The sequence below is a fragment of the Python bivittatus genome, unplaced genomic scaffold (genome assembly GCF_059951505.1).
Source record: "Python bivittatus isolate LINGU-HERP-01145 unplaced genomic scaffold, Pbiv_v1 ctg000420_np1212, whole genome shotgun sequence".
NCBI lineage: Eukaryota > Metazoa > Chordata > Lepidosauria > Squamata > Pythonidae > Python > Python bivittatus.
In genome coordinates this window covers 10746-30328 of record NW_028277061.1, presented here as the reverse complement: position 1 = coordinate 30328, position 19583 = coordinate 10746, and the positions used below count along the sequence as shown (strand labels likewise).

The 19583-nt window shown below is 39.1% G+C and overlaps 1 protein-coding gene across 1 annotated transcript; it reads right to left on the bottom strand.

The window, feature by feature from the left end:
• Window positions 1-6445: 6445 nt before the first annotated feature.
• LOC148215852 (vomeronasal type-2 receptor 26-like) lies at window positions 6446-12291 on the bottom strand. The gene is made up of 3 exons (XM_088141958.1): window positions 12130-12291; window positions 9350-9476; window positions 6446-7347 (listed from the first exon to the last, which is right to left on the bottom strand). Exons 1-3 carry the CDS (start codon window positions 12289-12291, stop codon window positions 6446-6448), a joined length of 1191 nt encoding a protein of 396 aa, XP_087998084.1.
• Window positions 12292-19583: the final 7292 nt, after the last annotated feature.

Genomic DNA, 19583 nt, shown 5'->3' with positions numbered 1-19583 from the left:
CTGTGTCTAAATGTACACACAGACTCATATACATATAGAAATTCAGAATTTAGTTACTATGAAGTATTATTCCGATCATAATTAGAGTACTGAGGATAGTCAAAAAGCCTTCTATAATACCATGATTACATTTTTCAAATAGGAACACATGGAGTTTTCTTTCAAAAGGTATTTCAGTAATGAAATGAATGGGTTATTGCCCAAATTATTTGTTAGGCGTGACTCCAATGTAATATCTGAGAATTTATGGTTGGATATTTTGGCATCATAAGAAATACCTTAATCTGAGGAATTTACAGCTTCCCAAGGATCTGACCTGATCTAGCCAACGTACCTTACCTTGATTCAGTGGGGATGTTTATGTCAACTCATTCCAAATTCAATAATATGAATTATAAAAACACGGAACCCAACTTTGGAAGTATAATTACTCCTTTATCTTGTTCAGTCCACTTAATTAATTAATTAATTAAATAATTAATTAAATAAATTTGTATGCTGCCTGACTTTCAACAACTCTAGGTGGCTCACAACAATCAAACAAAGAAATTACAATAAAACAAAAAAAGAAAAAAGATGGCGAGTGCAATGAAATGAGGGGTTTCACTCTTCCCCGGTGAAGGCCTGAGTGAATATTCAGGTCTCCATGACTCTTCTAAAGAACAGCAGAATGGGAGCTATTTGGGTCACTTCTGTACCTTTCAAAAACTGTTAGCAACCCTTTGATCTCTCATTTTGTTCAAGCATCTTCTGAAGATATTTTCCCCATTCTTTTACAACCTGCTCCAAGACACTGCAGTTAGGATGACTGGTAGTCTCATCTCAAGAGTCACTTTGAGGTGGCAAATTGACCCTATAATATTAAACCACCGTTTACCACCTCAGAGTGACTCTTGAGATGAGACTACAGGTAATCCTTGATTTACAACAGTAACTGAGACTGGAATTTCCATTGCTAAGTGATGTGGTCATAAAGCGTGACCATATCACTTAACGATGGCAATCCCTGCAGTCCCAGTTACTGTCACTGATCAAATCCCACAGTCGTTAGATGAGGCAACTTCTGCCAGCTTCCCATAACCAAAGTCAGTGGGGAAACCAGCAGGAAGTTGCAAGTCCCAGGCTAACAGGCATGTAAGTGGCTATTGCCAGTTGGGGAAAGGAGTGAGGGGGTGTGTGGGTGTGTGAGGTATGGTTAAGAATGGTATGCAGGGGAATGTGAGGGTGGGAGGGGGTACATGAGAGGCACGGTGCAGGTTGGGGAGCATGAGAATGGGTGCGAGGGGGTCCGCAAGAGGCACAGTGTGGGTTGGGGAAGGGGCGTGAGGGTGCAAGGGGGTACAAGGAAGGGATGCTGTGGGGCAGGGAGAGTGTGTGAGGGTGCATGGTGGTACGCAGAGGTGTGGCAGGGAAGATGCAGAAAAGTGTGAGGGGCGTAGGAGGCATGGTAAGGATTGTGGCAGTGTGCATGAAGATGCAAGGGGGTGTGCAAGAGGTGTGGCACAGGTTGGGAAGGGTGCATGAAGGTATGTAGGGGTGCATGAGGTGCAGCATGGGTCGGGGAGGATGCAACAGGGTACAGGGTACAGGAGGGTGTGAGAGAGGTGCAGCATAGTTTGGGGAGAATGCGCAAGGATGTGAGGGGGTGCAAGGGGCTGCATGAGAGGCACAGCATGGACTGGGGAGGGTGCATGGGGTGTGCAAGTGGCCGGTGTGGCACGAGCACAGAGGGGCTGGGGGAGGGTGTGTGCATAGATGAGACTTATCCCAGCATCTTGTGACCTTCCCTGCTTGCTTCCCCATTGACTTTCTGGGGAAGCCGACAGGGTGTCAGATTCAGCCGGCACAGCCCAGCAAACGCCGCTGCTCAGTTTCACCTAGTCAATTTCACCGCCCCGGGTGCTAGCAGCAGAAAAGGGGAAGTTAGCCAAACCACGAACTAATTGCTGACAGGTGGCGGCAGTTAACTCCGGCCAAGAGTGGATACATTGCATCACCGCTGGCTTCCCTCGAGCACTGCAGACAAAGGGAAGTGCAGTGGCTCAGAAGCGCAGCGATCAGCGCACGATCAAGAACTCCCGGCTTTACGCACAACAGGAAAACCCAACAAATGCAACAACCACACAAACAATAGATGGCAATCAAGAAGACAAAAGAACCAGATTGAATCTGCCATTTGGGCGAGGGGGGATTACTGCGGGTAATCGGTAACTAGGCAATGGGGAAAAGCGTGGGAATGGGGAAACTATAAAACACCATGTAAGTTATGCCAAGCCAACCCTGGCTTTGTCTGTACCTACCTACGTTACACTCTAGTAAACTTCTTTGCTGAACTTGCGTGTCACAAGAGTTTCTTTGGAGCTGAACGGGGTAAACCTTACAAAGGGAAGGTTGTAAATAGTGATCATGTGATTGTGGAACACTGCAACCATTCATAAGTGCAAACCATTTGTCAAGCGCCCAGATCACAGTCGCATGACCGCAGGGGTGCTAGGAAGGCCAAAACTCCAAGGACCACTCATAACCACCATTAATTCAGTGCCGTCGTAACTTCAAACAGTTGCTGAATGCATGGTCATAGGTCAAGGACTATCTGTACCAGTTTTTGAAGCAGATTTCTTCTGCCCCCCTTCCACCCCACAGAATTATATATAAGGAGTGAGAGTGTTTCCATCCTGAGATATTTAATTTATAAAAGGTAGCTTAGAACCATACATTTAATTTCTCTTGCATGGCAAGCTATTCCAAATATCTATAAGCCAAAACTGAGAATGTGAAGCAAATAGAATTCCTAAAGGAGGAAGTCCCATTGTGTGAAAGAATGCCTTCTTGTACAAGCCACAAAGATAGGTCTTCAATTAAAATACAGATGTATTAGAAGATAGAAACTTCCACTTGTCATGTAGCTTTAGCATGATGCAGAAGCTGACTCTCATGTTACAAAAAAATAGTTTAATGTTAGGCAGGAGCTGATCATATGTGCTTAAATGTCTTATCACTCACGTAACTAGTTTTCCTGATCAAATTTTACCCACCTGGCAATATAGAATTTCATGCATTTATGGAAATATCAAATTCCAGGTTATCGGAAGGGTCCCCAGAGAGTGTAAAATTCTTTTTTCCATGTTTCTATCCATTCACTGTAATAGCTGTACATTGTCAAGATACAAAGGGGGGGGGGGACAAAAAAGCCTTACATTGGAATTCCCCCAAAATTTCTGAGAACTAGTACTGAAAAGAAAGTTCATTAACATAGTAAATAATCATAGTTGTCATCCAACTGATGATGAATCCCCTGGCAGCTACCACTCATGTATGATATCACTTCTAGGACATCCCCCAGAGTTCACTCTGAGGAAAGGGAATATGAAAAGAAGCAACATCTTGGAAGCTAAAACTTTCTGCAATATCTGGACTTCACACTATCTCTCTGACTTAATATGAAGACAAGGAAGCAAAATAATCATTATTGATTAAATTAATTTATATTGGCATGTGCCAATACATCTCTTAAGGATAATATAGATAGTCCTCATTTAGCGAGAATAACTGGGCCTGGCACCTTGGTCATTAAGCAAAGTGGTCACTAACTGAAATCACGACTGCTTATTATCTTCCTTCAGCTTTCCTTTGCTTTACAGACCTGCCAAGGTCATAATGTTAGGTCAATAATAAAGTTACTTTTTCATCACTGGCATAACTGCAAATGGTCACTAAACAAGGCAGTCACTAAATGAGGACTACCTATACATTAATCTTACTTTTCACATTTATTCCTCTTGCTTATAGCAGGAATATAAAGGCCTTGCAAAAACCTGTTGAAATTCTGAAAATACACATTTAATTCTGTCCCAGAAGTTGGAAAAGGCAACAGTAGAATTGTTGTAAACAATATGATTTGGGGCAATGGAAGTGATACAGCTTTTTCTACCTCCTTGTCCTATTTGCAGTTTTCCATGGAACAGGGGAACTGCAATAAGCACTTTCAGATTCACTCTTTCCATGTCTCTACCATTTTCTCCAAATATTTACAGCTTTGAACAAGAGAATAAATTAACTCATTGCCATAATTATAGAGAGCAGATAATTATTCCATCAGTGTTTTCTCTCTGAGTGTCTGTGACCCTTAAAAAAAAAGAAGAATTTACTACTTTGTCTCCTTTTGGTGATATCACAAGTGGGAAGATATTCCAAAATTAACGTTTTCATTCCGAAATCTAAAACATTAACATGATTTGAAAAAAAGTATTACAGTGAATGTTCTATTGAAGGATCAGATGTATACCTCAATGCTGACACATTCTGAATATTTATTCACCTTGAATTAATACATTATAAGGAGATGGATTCTTTGACCCAATACAGTGTAGGCTAGAATGTTCCACAAAATTCTGGGCTCCCTCATAGAAGCAAAGTTTCCAAATTATGCACCATTGAACAGACCCCACCTCAAAGATCTTATCCTCTTCAAGGCAACACACATGAAGAATTTAGAGAAACTGGAGCTTGAGCGTAGATGGACAGCACAGAGGATAAGAAGAATCAAAGCTGACTTGTATGAGGAGAAACAGAGAATAGAGCAGGTTTACTCTCAAGGAACAAACAACAGGAACAGAATGGTAGTTTAGTTAGTAGTTATCAGTTACTTGAAGAAGAGCTACAAAGAGAAGGCTAGTTTTCATGTCACTGAAAAATTGTTTTAAGTTTCTGGAATATACCTTTCAGTCTATTGTTAGGAAATCCTTCCTAATGGTAAGAACCATTCAAGGTATTAAGTGGGATGGCAAACTTCTTTTCCTGGATGTGTTCAAGCTGAGACTACACAGGCATCTTTAGGAGATGGATCTGTCCATCCTGTAAGATCTGGGAGAGGTAGCCTGCTGAAGGTCGCATCCCCAAGGAGATCCACCTGTAGGGACCCAAGTAGACACTTCTCAGTGGTGACACCCTTGCCATAAAATAAATTGCCCTAATATATATGGACTGCTACAACTGCAAAGAGACTCTGCAGAAGAGTTCAATCTTGGTCTGTGGGAGAGAACTTTTGGGGAAATGCCAATTTGTTGTTGTTGTTTCTTTTTTTTTTAATCTGGTCTGGTTGGATTGTGCCATGTTTTTTCTGTTAGTTTAAATCTTTATTTTTGCTGTTTGCTGCCCACATATGACATATGATGATGATGATGATGATGATGATGATGATGATGATGATGATGATGATAGGGAGGGAGGGAGGGAGGGAGAGAGAGAGAGAGAGAGAAAGAGAAAGAGAGAGAGAGAGAGAGAGAGAGAGAATGTCTTTTTTCAGGATTATTTCATTTACCTTTCACTTTCTAAGATCAGAAATAAGTTTATTGAACAATCATAACCTATTTGGAGTAAATAGAATCTTAATTGCTTGACCAATTTAAGACCTGTTTCAGACATTTAGAGAGCTGAATCTGGAAACATTCAGAGGAGTGGTGTGAAAAGAAACAATAATGATGAAAATTCAAATCAATCGGATTCCAATTTTTCTTTATTATTTTAGTGCTAATATTTCCATTTGGTATCTTCTGGAATATAATTGTGCCATCAAAGAGCCTCCATGGGAACAGTTACAAAATTGCAATTCATGCACTTTACATTACCTTCTCTGTAGTTTTCCTAAAAATGTCTTCCCATACTAATCTCTATCATTTTTCCCTGTTGGGAAAAAGCTTCTATTTCATAGAATTTCCAATGAAAATATTTCTATGTTAGATAAATCCATTTTCAGAGTAATAAATAAATAAATAAATAAATAGATAAATAAATAAAGCACTTTCCAATAATTATTCAAGATAATAGATATTTTTGTTTTATTATTAAAATTTGTGTTTGCTTATACTAACTAATAACTACAACGTAATCAGTACACAAACCAAACCAAACTCAGAGCAAAAAAGGGAAAATGGTATTCTAATCCATCTTCCTTGGTTATAAAAGAAATGGATTCATTGATCTTACATTATCTCTTTGACAATGTAGAGACACTCCCAGATTTTCACTTTAAAAAAAATAAATTTTCTTATGGAGAATGGGGGTACACCTTCACATTTTAAACTTCATCTTTGTGCTAATATTTACATTTGGTAGTTCAGGAAATGTAACTGTATCATCTAAGAAAATTTATGGGAACAATTAGAAAGTTATCCTTGATTCATTTTACAAAGGGTCTCTCTGGTTCTCCTAAAAATAGGAGTTTGGTTTTGTTTTCCCACACTAATCTCCATGAGATTTCCTTGGATATTGTTGGGAAAAAGCATAAATTTGATAGAATTGCCCATCAATCCAGATTTCAGAGCTATAGGTAAATTAGAAAGGTAAACACTCCCTTCACAAGAATAACTTAAGAATGAATTTCTCATTTTGATCTCTCTTTCTCCTACCAGCTTAAAAACATAATAAAAGAAAAAGAAAAAAGGCATTAAACATGTCTTCTTATCAGTTGTTGCTTGTTATTTAAATCAGGCCTCAACACAATAATGTAACACTTGGGGAAAAAGATACATCCTAGGAGCCCAGCACTAGAGCACAAGATGGAGAAGATTTCCACAGCCACCGTGGCTTTTCCCTTGGTGCTCAGGTATGTTGGAACAAAGGAGATCCACACGCTGCAGAAGGCCAACATGCTGAAGGTGATGAACTTGGCTTCATTGAAGCTGTCAGGCAGTTTACGAGCCTGGAAAGCCACAATGAAGCTGGCAAAGGCAAGGAGGGCCAGATAGCTCAAGACACAGTAAAACATAAAGACTGACCCTTCATTGCATTGCAGAATCATTTCTTCAGTGATTGAGTGCATGTCTAACTCTGGGAATGGGGGAGAGGTTGACAACCACACCATGCAGATACTTGCTTGGAGGAGAGAGCAGAAAAGGACAATAGAAATGGCCAGTCTTTTCCCCACCCATGTCCTCATTCGAGATCCTGGGTTGGTGGCCTTGAAGGCGAGAGAAACAAGGATGGTTTTGGCCAACACACAGGAAATGGACACTGAGAAGATGAGACCAAATGCAGATTGCCTGAGGAGACAGGTCACTCTCCCAGGTTGTCCAAGAAACAGCAAAGGGCAGAGGAAGCACAGCAGAAGGGAAATGAGGAGTGTGTACGTAAGGTCCTGATTGTTGGCTTTGACAATGGGACTGTGTTTGTGCTTAATAAACATTCCAAGCACCCATGTTGTAGTGAGGAAAAATAAAGTAGCCACAGTGGCTAAACTGAGTCCTAAAGGGTCTTCATAAGACAAGAAGCTGATTGTTTTCACGATGCATCCATCTTTGTCATGATTTGCGTACTGATCTTCAGGGCACTGAAAGCAAGCAACAGCGTCTAAAAAGGAAAAGTCTTATCAATGGGGATTCAAGAGAAAGATAATTTATTATTTTCATAGCTATCCTCATCTTGATGTGTATGTCTTGGGTGCAAAATATACAAGCTACAGTATGAAAATACCTTTGAACATCTCCCTATGTATATTTTGTGTGTTGTTAGAATTAAGACAAATATTACTTTGAATGCACACAAGGAAGTGTAGCATGGTGTAACAATATGCGGGAAAGAACTTTGCATACTGGGCCAAGAGACATTGCGAATGGGAGGGTCACATAAGAGACAGCACAGCATGCAGCTGGATAGCAGCTGGCAGTGTAAGAAGCTCAGAAGAGAACCTCCCTAGTTTCTTCAGCTTTAAAGGATGGGGGAGGGGAGAATTGTATTTTCAGACTTGCCAGCTTCTGTCAATGTAGCTTTACAATACAGTAGAATTAGCTCATCTGGTTGTGATTCCTTTCTGGTTTACCCTGCAAGGCCAACACATAGCCCCAGGAAAATCTCCATCCATTTTTAACTTTGTGTTCTTATTATAAGGGCTGTTCCAATGAAGATTCGACAATACCTCATATGATCATTTTCATATTTAAAAACATATTGATTTCAAGATCACAGTTCAAAATATGGTATGTAAATGGAATGTTTCACCGAATTTCAAGTGAAAATGAAAGAGAACAGATTAAGGAGGAAATTCCAAAAAGATCAATATATTACACATATTTCAAGGGAAAACTATATTGGAAGCATAATTCAAGAGAGATATGTATCTTTTTTTTAATTTAATCATTTTCTTTTCTTTCTTTCTTTCTTTCTTTCTTTCTTTCTTTCTTTCTTTCTTTCTTTCTTTCTTTCTTTCTTTCTTTCTTTCTTTCTTTCTTTCTTGTGTTACCCCGATAATGTTGGGGTCAGGTGCATCAAAAATTGTCAGGCCCAGCCCAAGAACAACAATAAAACCGTCCAATCGAGTATAGTTCCTTTATTTGCTTACACTTTATAGACTGAATCTTGCCTCCCCTCCCCCTTCCTTTAAAGCTGAAGAAACTAGGGAGGTTCTCTTCTGAGCTTCTTACACTGCTAACTGTTATCCAGCTGCATGCTGTGCTGTCTCTTATGTGACCCTCCCCTAAATCTATATTACAGCAACTAGTGGATATACCCTGGGAGATTCTAGGGAGTGGCTATCCTGAACCTCTTACTCTTCCCATGCTCCCCTTGCAGACTGTGTGGTCTGTTGTCTCCTTTTCCCTGCTGGAATGCACCCCATCTTTCCAGATAGCCTTCATCTCCCATATCACTCTCCTCCTCATAGATACATTCCACCACAAAAAGCAAACACTTCGTAGACAGCCTAGACAGCAACACATTCTAGGGAAAATATGAATAAGGAGGATTTTCCAAAGAACCAAAGCTGTACAGAAATGGAGCATAATAAAAGTGGCTGGGAGGACATGAAAAGAATAAAGATTGAAGTTAGGAAGTAATTTATTTCTATTCCTCAGATTCTTATTATTGTTAAATAAATGTTTCATTAGGTGGCCCTGTGTCCCTAAGAAGTAAAAATTTACTTCCATAAACTTCAGAAATTCTGATTTCATTGTATCATTTTGAGATACTTCCTAATTAGTTGGTGTAGATTGGAGATTTCCGGCTTCCACATCAATACCAACTATCTGAAATTTCTATCCAAACAACAGTGTCTAAAAAAAAAAAAAACAACCTTATGTCAGTGTAGATCCATGAGACAGAGAATTAATTCCGTGCTTAGAATCATATAATTTTTAATGAACTAATATACTAATGAATTTGATTTTTTCATTGCAGCACTCAGTTTCCAAATAAAACCTCAGGAATAAACATTCTGCAAAAAATGGATTAGCTGAAAGAGTTCAGCACAATGCACCCCCAAAGACACCAGTATGGTGTACTGGTCTGAAGTAGAATTCTGGCTGAAATTTCCACTTCATCACTATATACACAAAATCAGAGGATTTTGTTAACTTACCTATCTCACTGGAGATTTTCCCCTCTGGGCATGGAACACAGTCATAGCAGCAGAATTTTTTCCCTTCATTCTTCCTCTTCTGATAACCAGGGTGACAATATTCATTGCACAGAGAAATGGGAAGGACCTAGTTATCAATATTAAAATGTTGAAAGATGAGCATTTATTGTTTTGAAGAAAAATCAGTAGTTAAACAGAGAATGAAATGTGCACCCCCATTACAATGAAAACAAAAGTCCTATCAAAAGAGTCATGAAACAAATTGAATTTCAGAATGTATACACATTTTTGATCTGGACCCCAGTTTGAATTTCTGAGCACAGATGATCTGGATTTCCAGTTCTTTCAATTGGATTCAGTGAGGATTTGAACATCTGATGCTTGATTAATTCAATTAATCCATTTGACTAGAAGGATTGAGTCAAGGAAATTTCCTTTAAATCACATTTTTGAGGAAGTTTCACTATACCAAGCAAATGTAGTTGCTTAAATACATGTTTCACTCTTTCTCGTTTTCATTTCACTATTTGAGGGAAATATAGTAAGTATTGTACACAAAATTAGTTATGCTAGCTTTCAAAAATTAGCGGAAATTTTTTTAAAATTTTTTTCACTAATTTTTAATTTTAAATTTTTAAATATGGTTAATTCTCATGGGTCACTAGGAAGGAGAAAAGTAAATTTCCCAACCTAATGAACACATCTAAGAATGGTCATAAAAACTCTCCTTGTGAGCATACCTGGTTAAATGATCTGTGCCAAGTGACCATTTCCTCATTAATGACTAATTCATTTCCTTTCAGAGCATCAGGATCTACTTTTCCAACTTTTAGTCTTTGGAAGGAAGAATTGGGAAAAGTGACAATGTTTGTAATATCAAACCCACCTTCCATCTTCTTTTGATCATAAAAAGTCAAAGTTTCTCCAAGAGAATTATTGAATTTCATGCCTTTAAGAAATTGATGGAGCTATATTATTGGGAATAAAAAAAATAAATACAAAAAAATTGAAGAATAGAAAGGTAGCAGCAATTTTCTCTTAGGTTTACTGTACTTTTGAGGGACAGTTTCAAAACATGGAAAGTCAATTTTTCGACCCTCTTGAAAAACTCTGCATAGAGGGGTAATAGGAATAATCAGATGTTTCTGTTTGAGTAACAGTCACATGAAAGATAAGGTAGATTCTAGTCTTCAATAACGTCTTGTTCCCAGTCCCATTTTGCCCAGGAAGTAGCATATGAAAAACTGGAGAAATAATTTCCACATTTGCTCCTTATTTTGCACCCATTTTTCCCTTCATGTAATTCTCACAGATAGAAGGCTGCTATGGACATGGTAACAACCTGAAGACAGCTGACTAGGCAAGGCAGGATTCCTCTATTCTCTCAAAAATAGGTGAAATGCCTAAAAAGCCATAGGGTTTGAAAACCAAGACCTGGATCTTAGTTCACTTAAGCCATCCTTGCATCCTGAAGATGCTCAGGGAGTAAAATGGAAAACATATTACAGTGAAGGAAATAAAGGGATGCCCATACATTTTATCAATGGAGAAGATATTCAGCTTCGGTTTAATAATAGCTTCTTCTCTGTTTAAGTCATACAACCTAACTTTGTACTTTACTACTATCTACTACAAAGTACTTCTAACACACAAATCACCTGCCATGGTTGTGCACCTTCATCTTCTGATAATTTATGCCTCCCCAAATGTCTGTGATTAGACTGAAGTAAAGAGAGAGCCTGTAAAGCTTGAGCCAACACATATACAGCATTATAGATGTTATAGCTGTGCCCGGTCAACTGCATCTCAAAAAGAGCCCCAGGAATGTCTTCCAGTTTCTCTTGTCCAGTACAAGTGTCATTGTCCAGCAGGGTCATTCGAGGAGACGGCAGTGAACAGTCAAACACTTGTTCCCAGAAAAGGGGAAAAAATCCATCTTCTTGAATCCAAGGAGGTTTTATCAACTTCAGGAATTCCTTGAACCCTGGGATTTCTTTTGAGGGAATTGTAAATAAAATGGCACCATCAAAGAACTGCGGACGAAATCCTCTTTGCATTCCTGTTATTAGGTAATCAATCTGGGCAGTCATGATCCATACCTTTCCCAAGGAACTCTGCTCAAGTCCAGGAGCAAGCACAAAGATTGTATTAATCACCCATGCAATTGTCAAAGATTCTCCACAGATGATAAAAGTATTGATCTTCTCATCATTTATGTGGTTCAAAATATTTTCCCCTTTCTGCAACATTTCAAAAAATTTATCCCAGTAGGTTAAATATGGAATTCTTTCTGTACAAGCAGAGCAGATTCCATGCTGGGCAAGGAGGGGCTCCATGGTGTGCAGAAACCATTCTCCATGCCGATTATCAATAGCAAGGAGCCCAATCCATCTCCACCCAAAATATTGAAGCAGTAGGATAATCCCAACGTATTGTGAAGACTCATTTGGGACCATGGAATAATAGAAGGGAATCTCAGCACTATGAACATCTTGACGGGCAAAAGACCCATAAGTGAGCTAAAATAAAGTACACACATATTTTAAAAATAGATGAGCACCAGTCTCTCTCTCTCTCTCTCTCTCTCTCTCTCTCTCGCTCTCTACGTCTCTCTCTCTCTCTCTCCCTCCCTCTTCAAGAGAGAAATATTTCTGACAAACATGGTAATTATTTTAACTATGTGGCCATCTTTCAGATTATGATCAATATGTGATAGCAACAGTTTTGGAATAGAAAAAGGAGGAGGATAATTTTCAGGACTCTATCCCCAAAGGTCCTACCTGTGGAATCTTGTAAAACTTTGTAAGATCTGCAATATAGGAGGACGTTTCAAAGCTAAGTCCTCCAATGATAGAAATGAGGTTTTTCTTGGTGTCACATTTGTAGTTGGGGAAAAATTGCTGTGATTTGAAGACCAGGTCCAGGGTGGTCCGACACGTCATCATTGCATTGTAGTAGCTGTCATGGATATGGAACCCAAGAGTAACGTTGGACAAGATTTGTGGATTCTCATTGATCTCCTTCACAGCAAAGGCCAAGGAAAGCACATGCTGGTAGAATTTTGTTAGCACACTAAAAACAGGAAGATTTCTATGTCTCATTAAATATTTCTAGATTACTTTCACGGTACCCCACAGAGGTGCTTGGCGATTTAGGGAATGGTTGATCCACTATTGACAACTCTAATACACTGAAGTAGTTATTGTTATTTCCACTGTTGATGAAATCACAAAATGTTTAGCCAATTTCCCTCACACTTAAAGTTTTCCTAATGAGAAATTGGATAGCATCTGATCACATTTCACTCAAAGTACCGATCTAGACTTTTAAGCAAACATTGGAAAGTAAGATTTCCTGAGCAAGTTCCAGGAGATTCTTGTTCATATCTCAAATTGTTATGCCAATCAGAAATGCTGGCATTCTAATCATACATTACATCTGGAGAGAGAAAAAATGCTTCCTATTTCTCACTTATTACTCCTTTTGTGTACCACAAATGTTTTTCAGTGCATTAAACAAAACTAAAGAAGCCAACACGATACAGCCTTGAGTAAATGAGACCTAAACCACTAGCAAACCACTGTTTCCATAAAGAAGGAAATGAAGATTGATTGTTCTTCCTGAAGGAAAGCCATATAAGAGCTCAGTTATCTGGGTCAATGGGGGCAAAATGAAAGGAAACTATAACGTGTGAGAAAAGAAAGTGGGGGATGGGGAGTCATTTGAAATGGAAGGAAAGAGAAAGATGTTCTGCGGGAGAAGATATTCAGCAACTTGATGAAAATCACACCAGGCTCTTATCACAAAACAGCAACTTTCACACTTCTAATAGGTTTACTCTTTTGCAGATGTCAATATACATTTTTCCCCAAGTATTCTGCTTCTCATGTAAACTAGCCTTCCTGCTCTAACATTTTGCCTGTATTTTAATGAATTTTGCTTCATTAAAAACAAGCAATAACTTTAGGAAATCCCATATTTCACTATGCAGTATCTTTCATTAAACAGGGTTGACATCATGAGAGCAAACAATCTAACTTTCTCTCCAGTCATTGCAATTCCTCTCCCAAGAGTTGCCACAAAGTGGAAAGATAAGAATTCCTTACTCTGGATGTGCAAAATACTCCTGAGAGGGATGCTGCTGAAATGAAACTTCATTAAATTGGTAATTAGCCATAGATACCATCCCACCAATGACAAGGTCCCCTTGCTGGTACCATTGATTTGGAAGCATGACCGGATCACCTGGACGACACGGCAGAGACTTCACTCTGAAGAGCGGAAATATGAGAAGAAAGAACATTCTGGGCAGCAAATGCTCTCTGAATAGAGAAGCTCCACCAAGACCATCTTCTCAACTTAGTATATCTTCAGCTGCCTCCTGTTAAGAGCAATACTTCATGCTAACAGTTAGCACTGTTTCTGCTTGCATCTGGTGCAAATACACAAGAAGATTTGAATCGTACTGTGGAGTGACAGCAAAACAACTTAGTTTGGGGCAGCTGAATTGACAGGACTTGTCTGCCCTTTTCTTCTACTCCCAAGTCTCCACAGGACATATATTTCTTTCAATTTTTTTCATGTCTCTAATGTCTTCTTCAGCTGTTTACACCTTTGACCGAGGGAACAAATTATTATCATTGGAATAATTCTAGTGGGGATAAAATTATTTCTTCAGTATTTTCTCTCCCATTGTTGACCATTTTTTTTGTCTGTTTTTTTTTAAAGAATTTGAACTTAGTAGGTCCAAATTTCTTTTCTGATTGTGGATTAATAACTGGAGAAGTTCAGATCTGATCTTCAAATCCTATCAAAGCCACTCTTTGACTATTAGAACTTTGGTCATTTTCCACTTCTCAACCAGAATATGTTACCCTGTTAATGCAAGCATCAAAATAACAAACCTGGAGGCACTTACACAAAGCGTATTTCAGTAGCATAATGAATGAGTCACAAGTATTACTTCCCAGCATTTTGTTGGAAGAAAACATTATTCTATTTGGATGTTGTAGGCCTTATTTTATTGTCAAATGAATAACACAAAAAATGAATCAGTTTAGTCTGCAGAACCTGATCCACATCCACCTAGAAGGGAACTGTAGTCAGTGCAGGCCAATGGATTTGAGTAGATATGACACAAGGGGCATGCTTTTAAGAACACATCCGTTCCATCTGTCATCATGTGTCTGTGGGAGAGCTGCTGAACTTCCACGCACTTGCAAAACATCAAGCTGAATGTGGTCCTGATTTCCATTCTCATATGTGACTTCTCCATGACTCAGGATGAATAGGCCTATCAAGATGTTCCTCTTCCATCCCATACGGTTCAAGGAAAAATATTGCAATAAACTGAGAATTAAGTTTAATATGTTATAGCAGGAAAAGCAAATGGAGAATGATCCAAAAACTCAGCTGGGTGGGGACACACAGGCAGAATGCAACATGTTTATTTCAAGGGGAAAACCAAAAACAAAACAAAACAAAATTGAGTAGAAATTAGTTGTTTTCAGTTCCCTTGGAAGTGATCCAGAAAAAAGATCTATTCTAACCCCAACCTAATCCGCTTCTATCATCATAAACGGCATCAATGAAAAATGGCCTTATGTTCCATGATCACAGCTTCCAGTTTAATATCAAGACCAACTTGCTAATAGTCAGAATGTCTCAGTCCTTACCTCAGTTCTAATGGAGATTAATCCCCTTTCCCTGGGTGATTTCCACCCAAGTCTGGGCTCCCAATTTAAGGAAATAGTTTGGTTTATTTTTGGGATACGTTAACTCCACTGATATCAACATTTGGTGTCATGATGGGGTGGAGAAGACACCAATCACTTTGGGAAAATATAATGAATGTAAGAAGGTATGAAATATGTTTTTAGAAAGACGTGGTTGTCTGTTAAAGAGGTGGGATTTGGTCTTAAAAATCTTGAATTATATCAAGTTCCACATCTATTGACTAGTCATAAAATCTGGATGTGACCTCCTGGTGGAAATTACCCATTTGGGTGCCCTGAGAATATTCATACATTACACTTTTCTCTGTACCTTGAAAACCAAATGTAATACATTTCAAAGAGTTCCTAATACTATTACATTGACTCAAACACTGTGGTGTGTTATGTGTACAAAATTGTATTTTGTTCTTTTTTCTTATGCTAAGTTAATGCTTTCAGTATTCCAGATCGCAGAAGTAATTATATGGGGGGTGGGGGTGAGGGAACCTAATAAAAGGTAAATTTATAGAAAAGCCAGCATCTACACTTTGCAACTCAACCCTGATTGCTCATTGGAAGGATCGATAATGAAGCTCAAGCTCAGATACTTTGGTCACCTAATGAGAAGAGAGATCTCTTTGGAGAAGACCCTGATGCTGGGAAAGATTGAAGGCAAAAGGAGAAGAGGACGTCAGAGGATGAGATGGTTAGATAGCATCACTGAAGCAATGAGCATGAAACTGAGCAAACTCAGGGAGGCAGTGAAGGACAGGAAGGCCTGGCGCAATATGGTTCATGGGGTCACAAAGAGTCGGACACGACTTAACGACTAAACAACAACACTTTGCAACAGTTAGTAGCTGAAAATGTTTTTCTCCTTTGAAGAATAAATATTTTCTGCCTCAGGCAGCTATGACAGAATTTCCAATTGTAATATCTATCGACAGCCCAATTTTTACATGCGTTCTCCTGTGAAACAAGTTTTAATTCTCAAATATTAAATTCACATGCCTATGTGAATGAATACCATGAAAGGAACTGCATGATAATTCTGATAAGCATAAGAAAATTGTTGGCTGGTGTGAGTCTTCCGGGCTGTGTGGCCGTGTTCTGGAAGTTTTGTTTCCTAACGTTTCACCAGCATCTGTGACGGGCATCTTCAGAGAGCAGGAGCACAGACAGGAGCAGTTCTCTCTGTGTCCAGGTCTGCTTCTGTCTGTGCTCCTGCTCTCTGAAGATGCCACTCACAGATGCTGGCGAAACGTTAGGAAACAAGACTTCCAGAACACGGCCGCACAGACCGGAAGACCCACACCAGCCATTGTATTCCGGCCATGAAAGCCTTCGACAATACATAAGAAAATTGTATTTTCCATTTTCAAGGAGCTAAAAAGCTTATATTTGGCAAATGGACCCAATTCTCAATGGACTGCAGCATATTTATGTAAAGCTGTTACAAATATATTATTGTTGGTTCATATAAGACATGAATGTATTTCTTTCCTTTTTCAGTTTTATTTTGCTTCCTTTACCTCTTATTGTTTGTTTTTCCCACTTGTTTTATGTATTTCATTCATAAAAGGGAATAAAAGATAACTTCTTTGATCCCCACCCAAGCTAGCATCGAAAATTCAATAGCTTTTCCCCTTAATTTGGTTACCTAAAATAGTGTGAATTTGGAGAGTGTATTAGTTCTACAGCCCCAATATTTAGATTGCTTTCAAAGTACAAATCATTATTAACACATAAAAATAAAACCCTTTGGATGGAATAGAATCTGAATGAATTCAAAACTGCAGCCTCTTCCAGGTTTCTAGATGTCAAGTTCGGTCTTCATTTCGGGGAGAGGTAGAATTCCAGAAATGATAGGGAAACACCTTTAATCGCTGTAGGGTGCAAACTGCTACGCTGTAGATTATTGTGACATAATGTGGTTGTGATCCCATCTCAGAGATAAGGGGGACTCTGATTTTCTCTTATTTGCTAGGTGTTGAAGATTCCTGTTCTGTATATTTTCTCTATAATAAGTGCAAGTAATGGTTCCACTCCAGAGTGCGTATGAAGTCCTGGATGACTGGACTTGAGGAATTGTAATTCAATTGTATTTTGGAAGAGGCTACTGAGAAGTGCAAAGAAAAGGGAGCAATGGAGGGGATGGAGTCCTACAGACAGGAAGGGGAGGAAATAAAGGGAAATCACTCATGAGGAAAGGTCTGATTTCTTAATAGATCCATATATTTGTCTTAATTTCATATCTCATATTGACTCACATCTCGAATTGCTTAGTTAGATGTGGTAACATCCTTTCTATAATTATTCACAATAATAAATACTTTGTTTTTTTATTGAAATATGTGTTTGCATATAATGACATAATCAATAAACAGGGGACACGGTGGCGCAGTGGCTTAATGATGCTGAAAGCTGCTGGCCAGAAGTGGTCAGCACTTCAGCGGTTCGAGCCCAGCTCTGCGTGGCAGAGTGTGCTCCTGTCTCCTCCCCAGCTTCGGCCAACCCAGCAGCTCGAAAAATTCCATGAGTAGATAAATGAGTACTCTCACCCCAGTGTTAGGAAAAATGCTGGCAGCGCCTTGCACGGGAGACGGGACAAGTTGCTGATAACGCAGAAGCCGCGTACGTCCAAAAAAGGCGCGAAGCAACGGAAAACCCACCTCCTGTTCTCGCCAGCTGGGCTCTGCTCTAGAAGGGAGGCAATGGCAAACCACTTCCGAAACACCTTGCCTTGAAAACTGCACGGACTTGTCCAGGCAGTCGCTGCAGAATCGGTAACGATTGAGTGCTAATTAAAAAAAAAAAATCAGTAAACAAAACAAAACAAACTGAGAGCAAGAAAGGGAAAAATATCTACCTATCCATCTTCCTTGGTTATAAAACAAATGTTTTTATTGATCTTACATTATATTATCTCCTGGACAATATAGAGAATGTCAAATCTCCTAGGTTTTCACTTTTAAAAAATAAGCTTTCTTATGGAGTACAGGGGTTCACCTTCACATTTTAAACTTCATCTTTGTGCTAATATTTACATTTGGTAATTCAAGAACATTTATGGGAATTGTTAGAAAATTATCCTTGGTTCATTTTAAAATGGGTCTCTCTGGTTGTCCTAAAAATAACTTGCATTCCAACAGTAATCTCTATGAGATTTCTTTGGATATTGTTGGGAAAAAGCATAAATCTGATAGAATTGCCCATCAATCCAAATTTCAGAGCTACAGGCAAATTAGAATGGTGAACACTCCCTTCACAAGAATAACTTAAGAATGAATTTCTCATTATGATCTCTCTTTCTCCTACCAGCTTAAAAACATAATAAAAGAAAAAGAAAAAGGCATTTAAATGTATCTTCTTATCAGTTGTTGCTTGTTGTTTAAATCAGGCCTCAGCACAATAATGTAACACTTGGGGAAAAAGATACATCCTAGGAGTCCGGCACTAGAGCACAAGATAGAGAAAATCTCCACAGCCACCATAGCTTTTCCCTTGGTGCTCAGGTATGTTGGAACAAAGGAGATCCACACGCTGCAGAAGGCCAACATGCTGAAGGTGATGAATTTGGCCTCATTGAAGCTGTCAGGCAGTTTACGAGCCTGGAAAGCCACAATGAAGCTGGCAAAGGCAAGGAAGGCTAGATAGCTCAAGACACAGGAAAACATAAAGACTGACCCTTCATTGCATTGCAGAATCATTTCTTCAGTGATTGAGTGCGTGTCTAACTCTGGGAATGGGGAGAGGTTGACAACCACACCATGCAGATACTTGCTTGGAGGAGAGAACAGAAAAGGACATTAGAAATGGCCAGTCTTTTCCCCACCCATGTCCTCATCCAAGATCCTGGCTTGGTGGCCATGAAGGCGAGAGAAACAAGGATGGTTTTGGCCAACACACAGGAAATGGACACTGAGAAGATGAGACCAAATGCAGATTGCCTGAGGAGACAGGTCACTCTCCCAGGTTGTCCAAGAAAGAGCAAAGGGCAGAGGAAGCAGAAGAGAAGGGAGACGAGGAGAGTGTAGGTGAGGTCTCGGTTGTTGGCTTTGACAATGGGACTGTGTTTGTGCTTAGTAAATGTTCCAAGCACCCATGTTGTAGTGAGGAAAAGTAAGGTAGCCCCAATGGCTAAACTGAGTCCTAAAGGGTCTTCATAAGCCAAGAAGCTGATTCTTTTGATGATGCATCCATCTTTGTCATGGTTTGTGTATTGATCTTCAGGGCACTGAAAGCAAGCAACAGTGTCTAAACAGAAAAGAAAAAAAAAATCCTTATGTCAATGCAGATTAATGACACAGAGAATTAATTCCATGCTTAGAATCATATAATTTTTAATGAACTAATTTACTAATGAATTTGATTTCTTCATTGCAGCATTCAGTTTCCAAATAAAACCTCAGGAATAAACAATCTGCAAAAAATGGATTAGCTGAAAGAGTTCAGCACAATGCACCCCCAAAGATACTGGTATGGTGTACTGGTCTGAAATAGAATTCTGGCTGAAATTT

What these genes read in the sequence shown, in the direction of transcription:
- LOC148215852 (XM_088141958.1), bottom strand. Translation starts at nt 12,291, where the DNA reads ATGACGTGTCGGACCACCCTGGACCTGGTCTTCAAATCACAGCAATTT. An exon ending in AGTTTTACAAGATTCCACAG is followed by an intron (nt 9,477 to 12,129) that starts GTAGGACCTTTG and finishes ATTGATAACTAG; the next exon opens with GTCCTTCCCATTTCTCTGTG. An exon ending in GAAAATCTCCAGTGAGATAG is followed by an intron (nt 7,348 to 9,349) that starts GTAAGTTAACAA and finishes TTTCCTTTTTAG; the next exon opens with ACGCTGTTGCTTGCTTTCAG.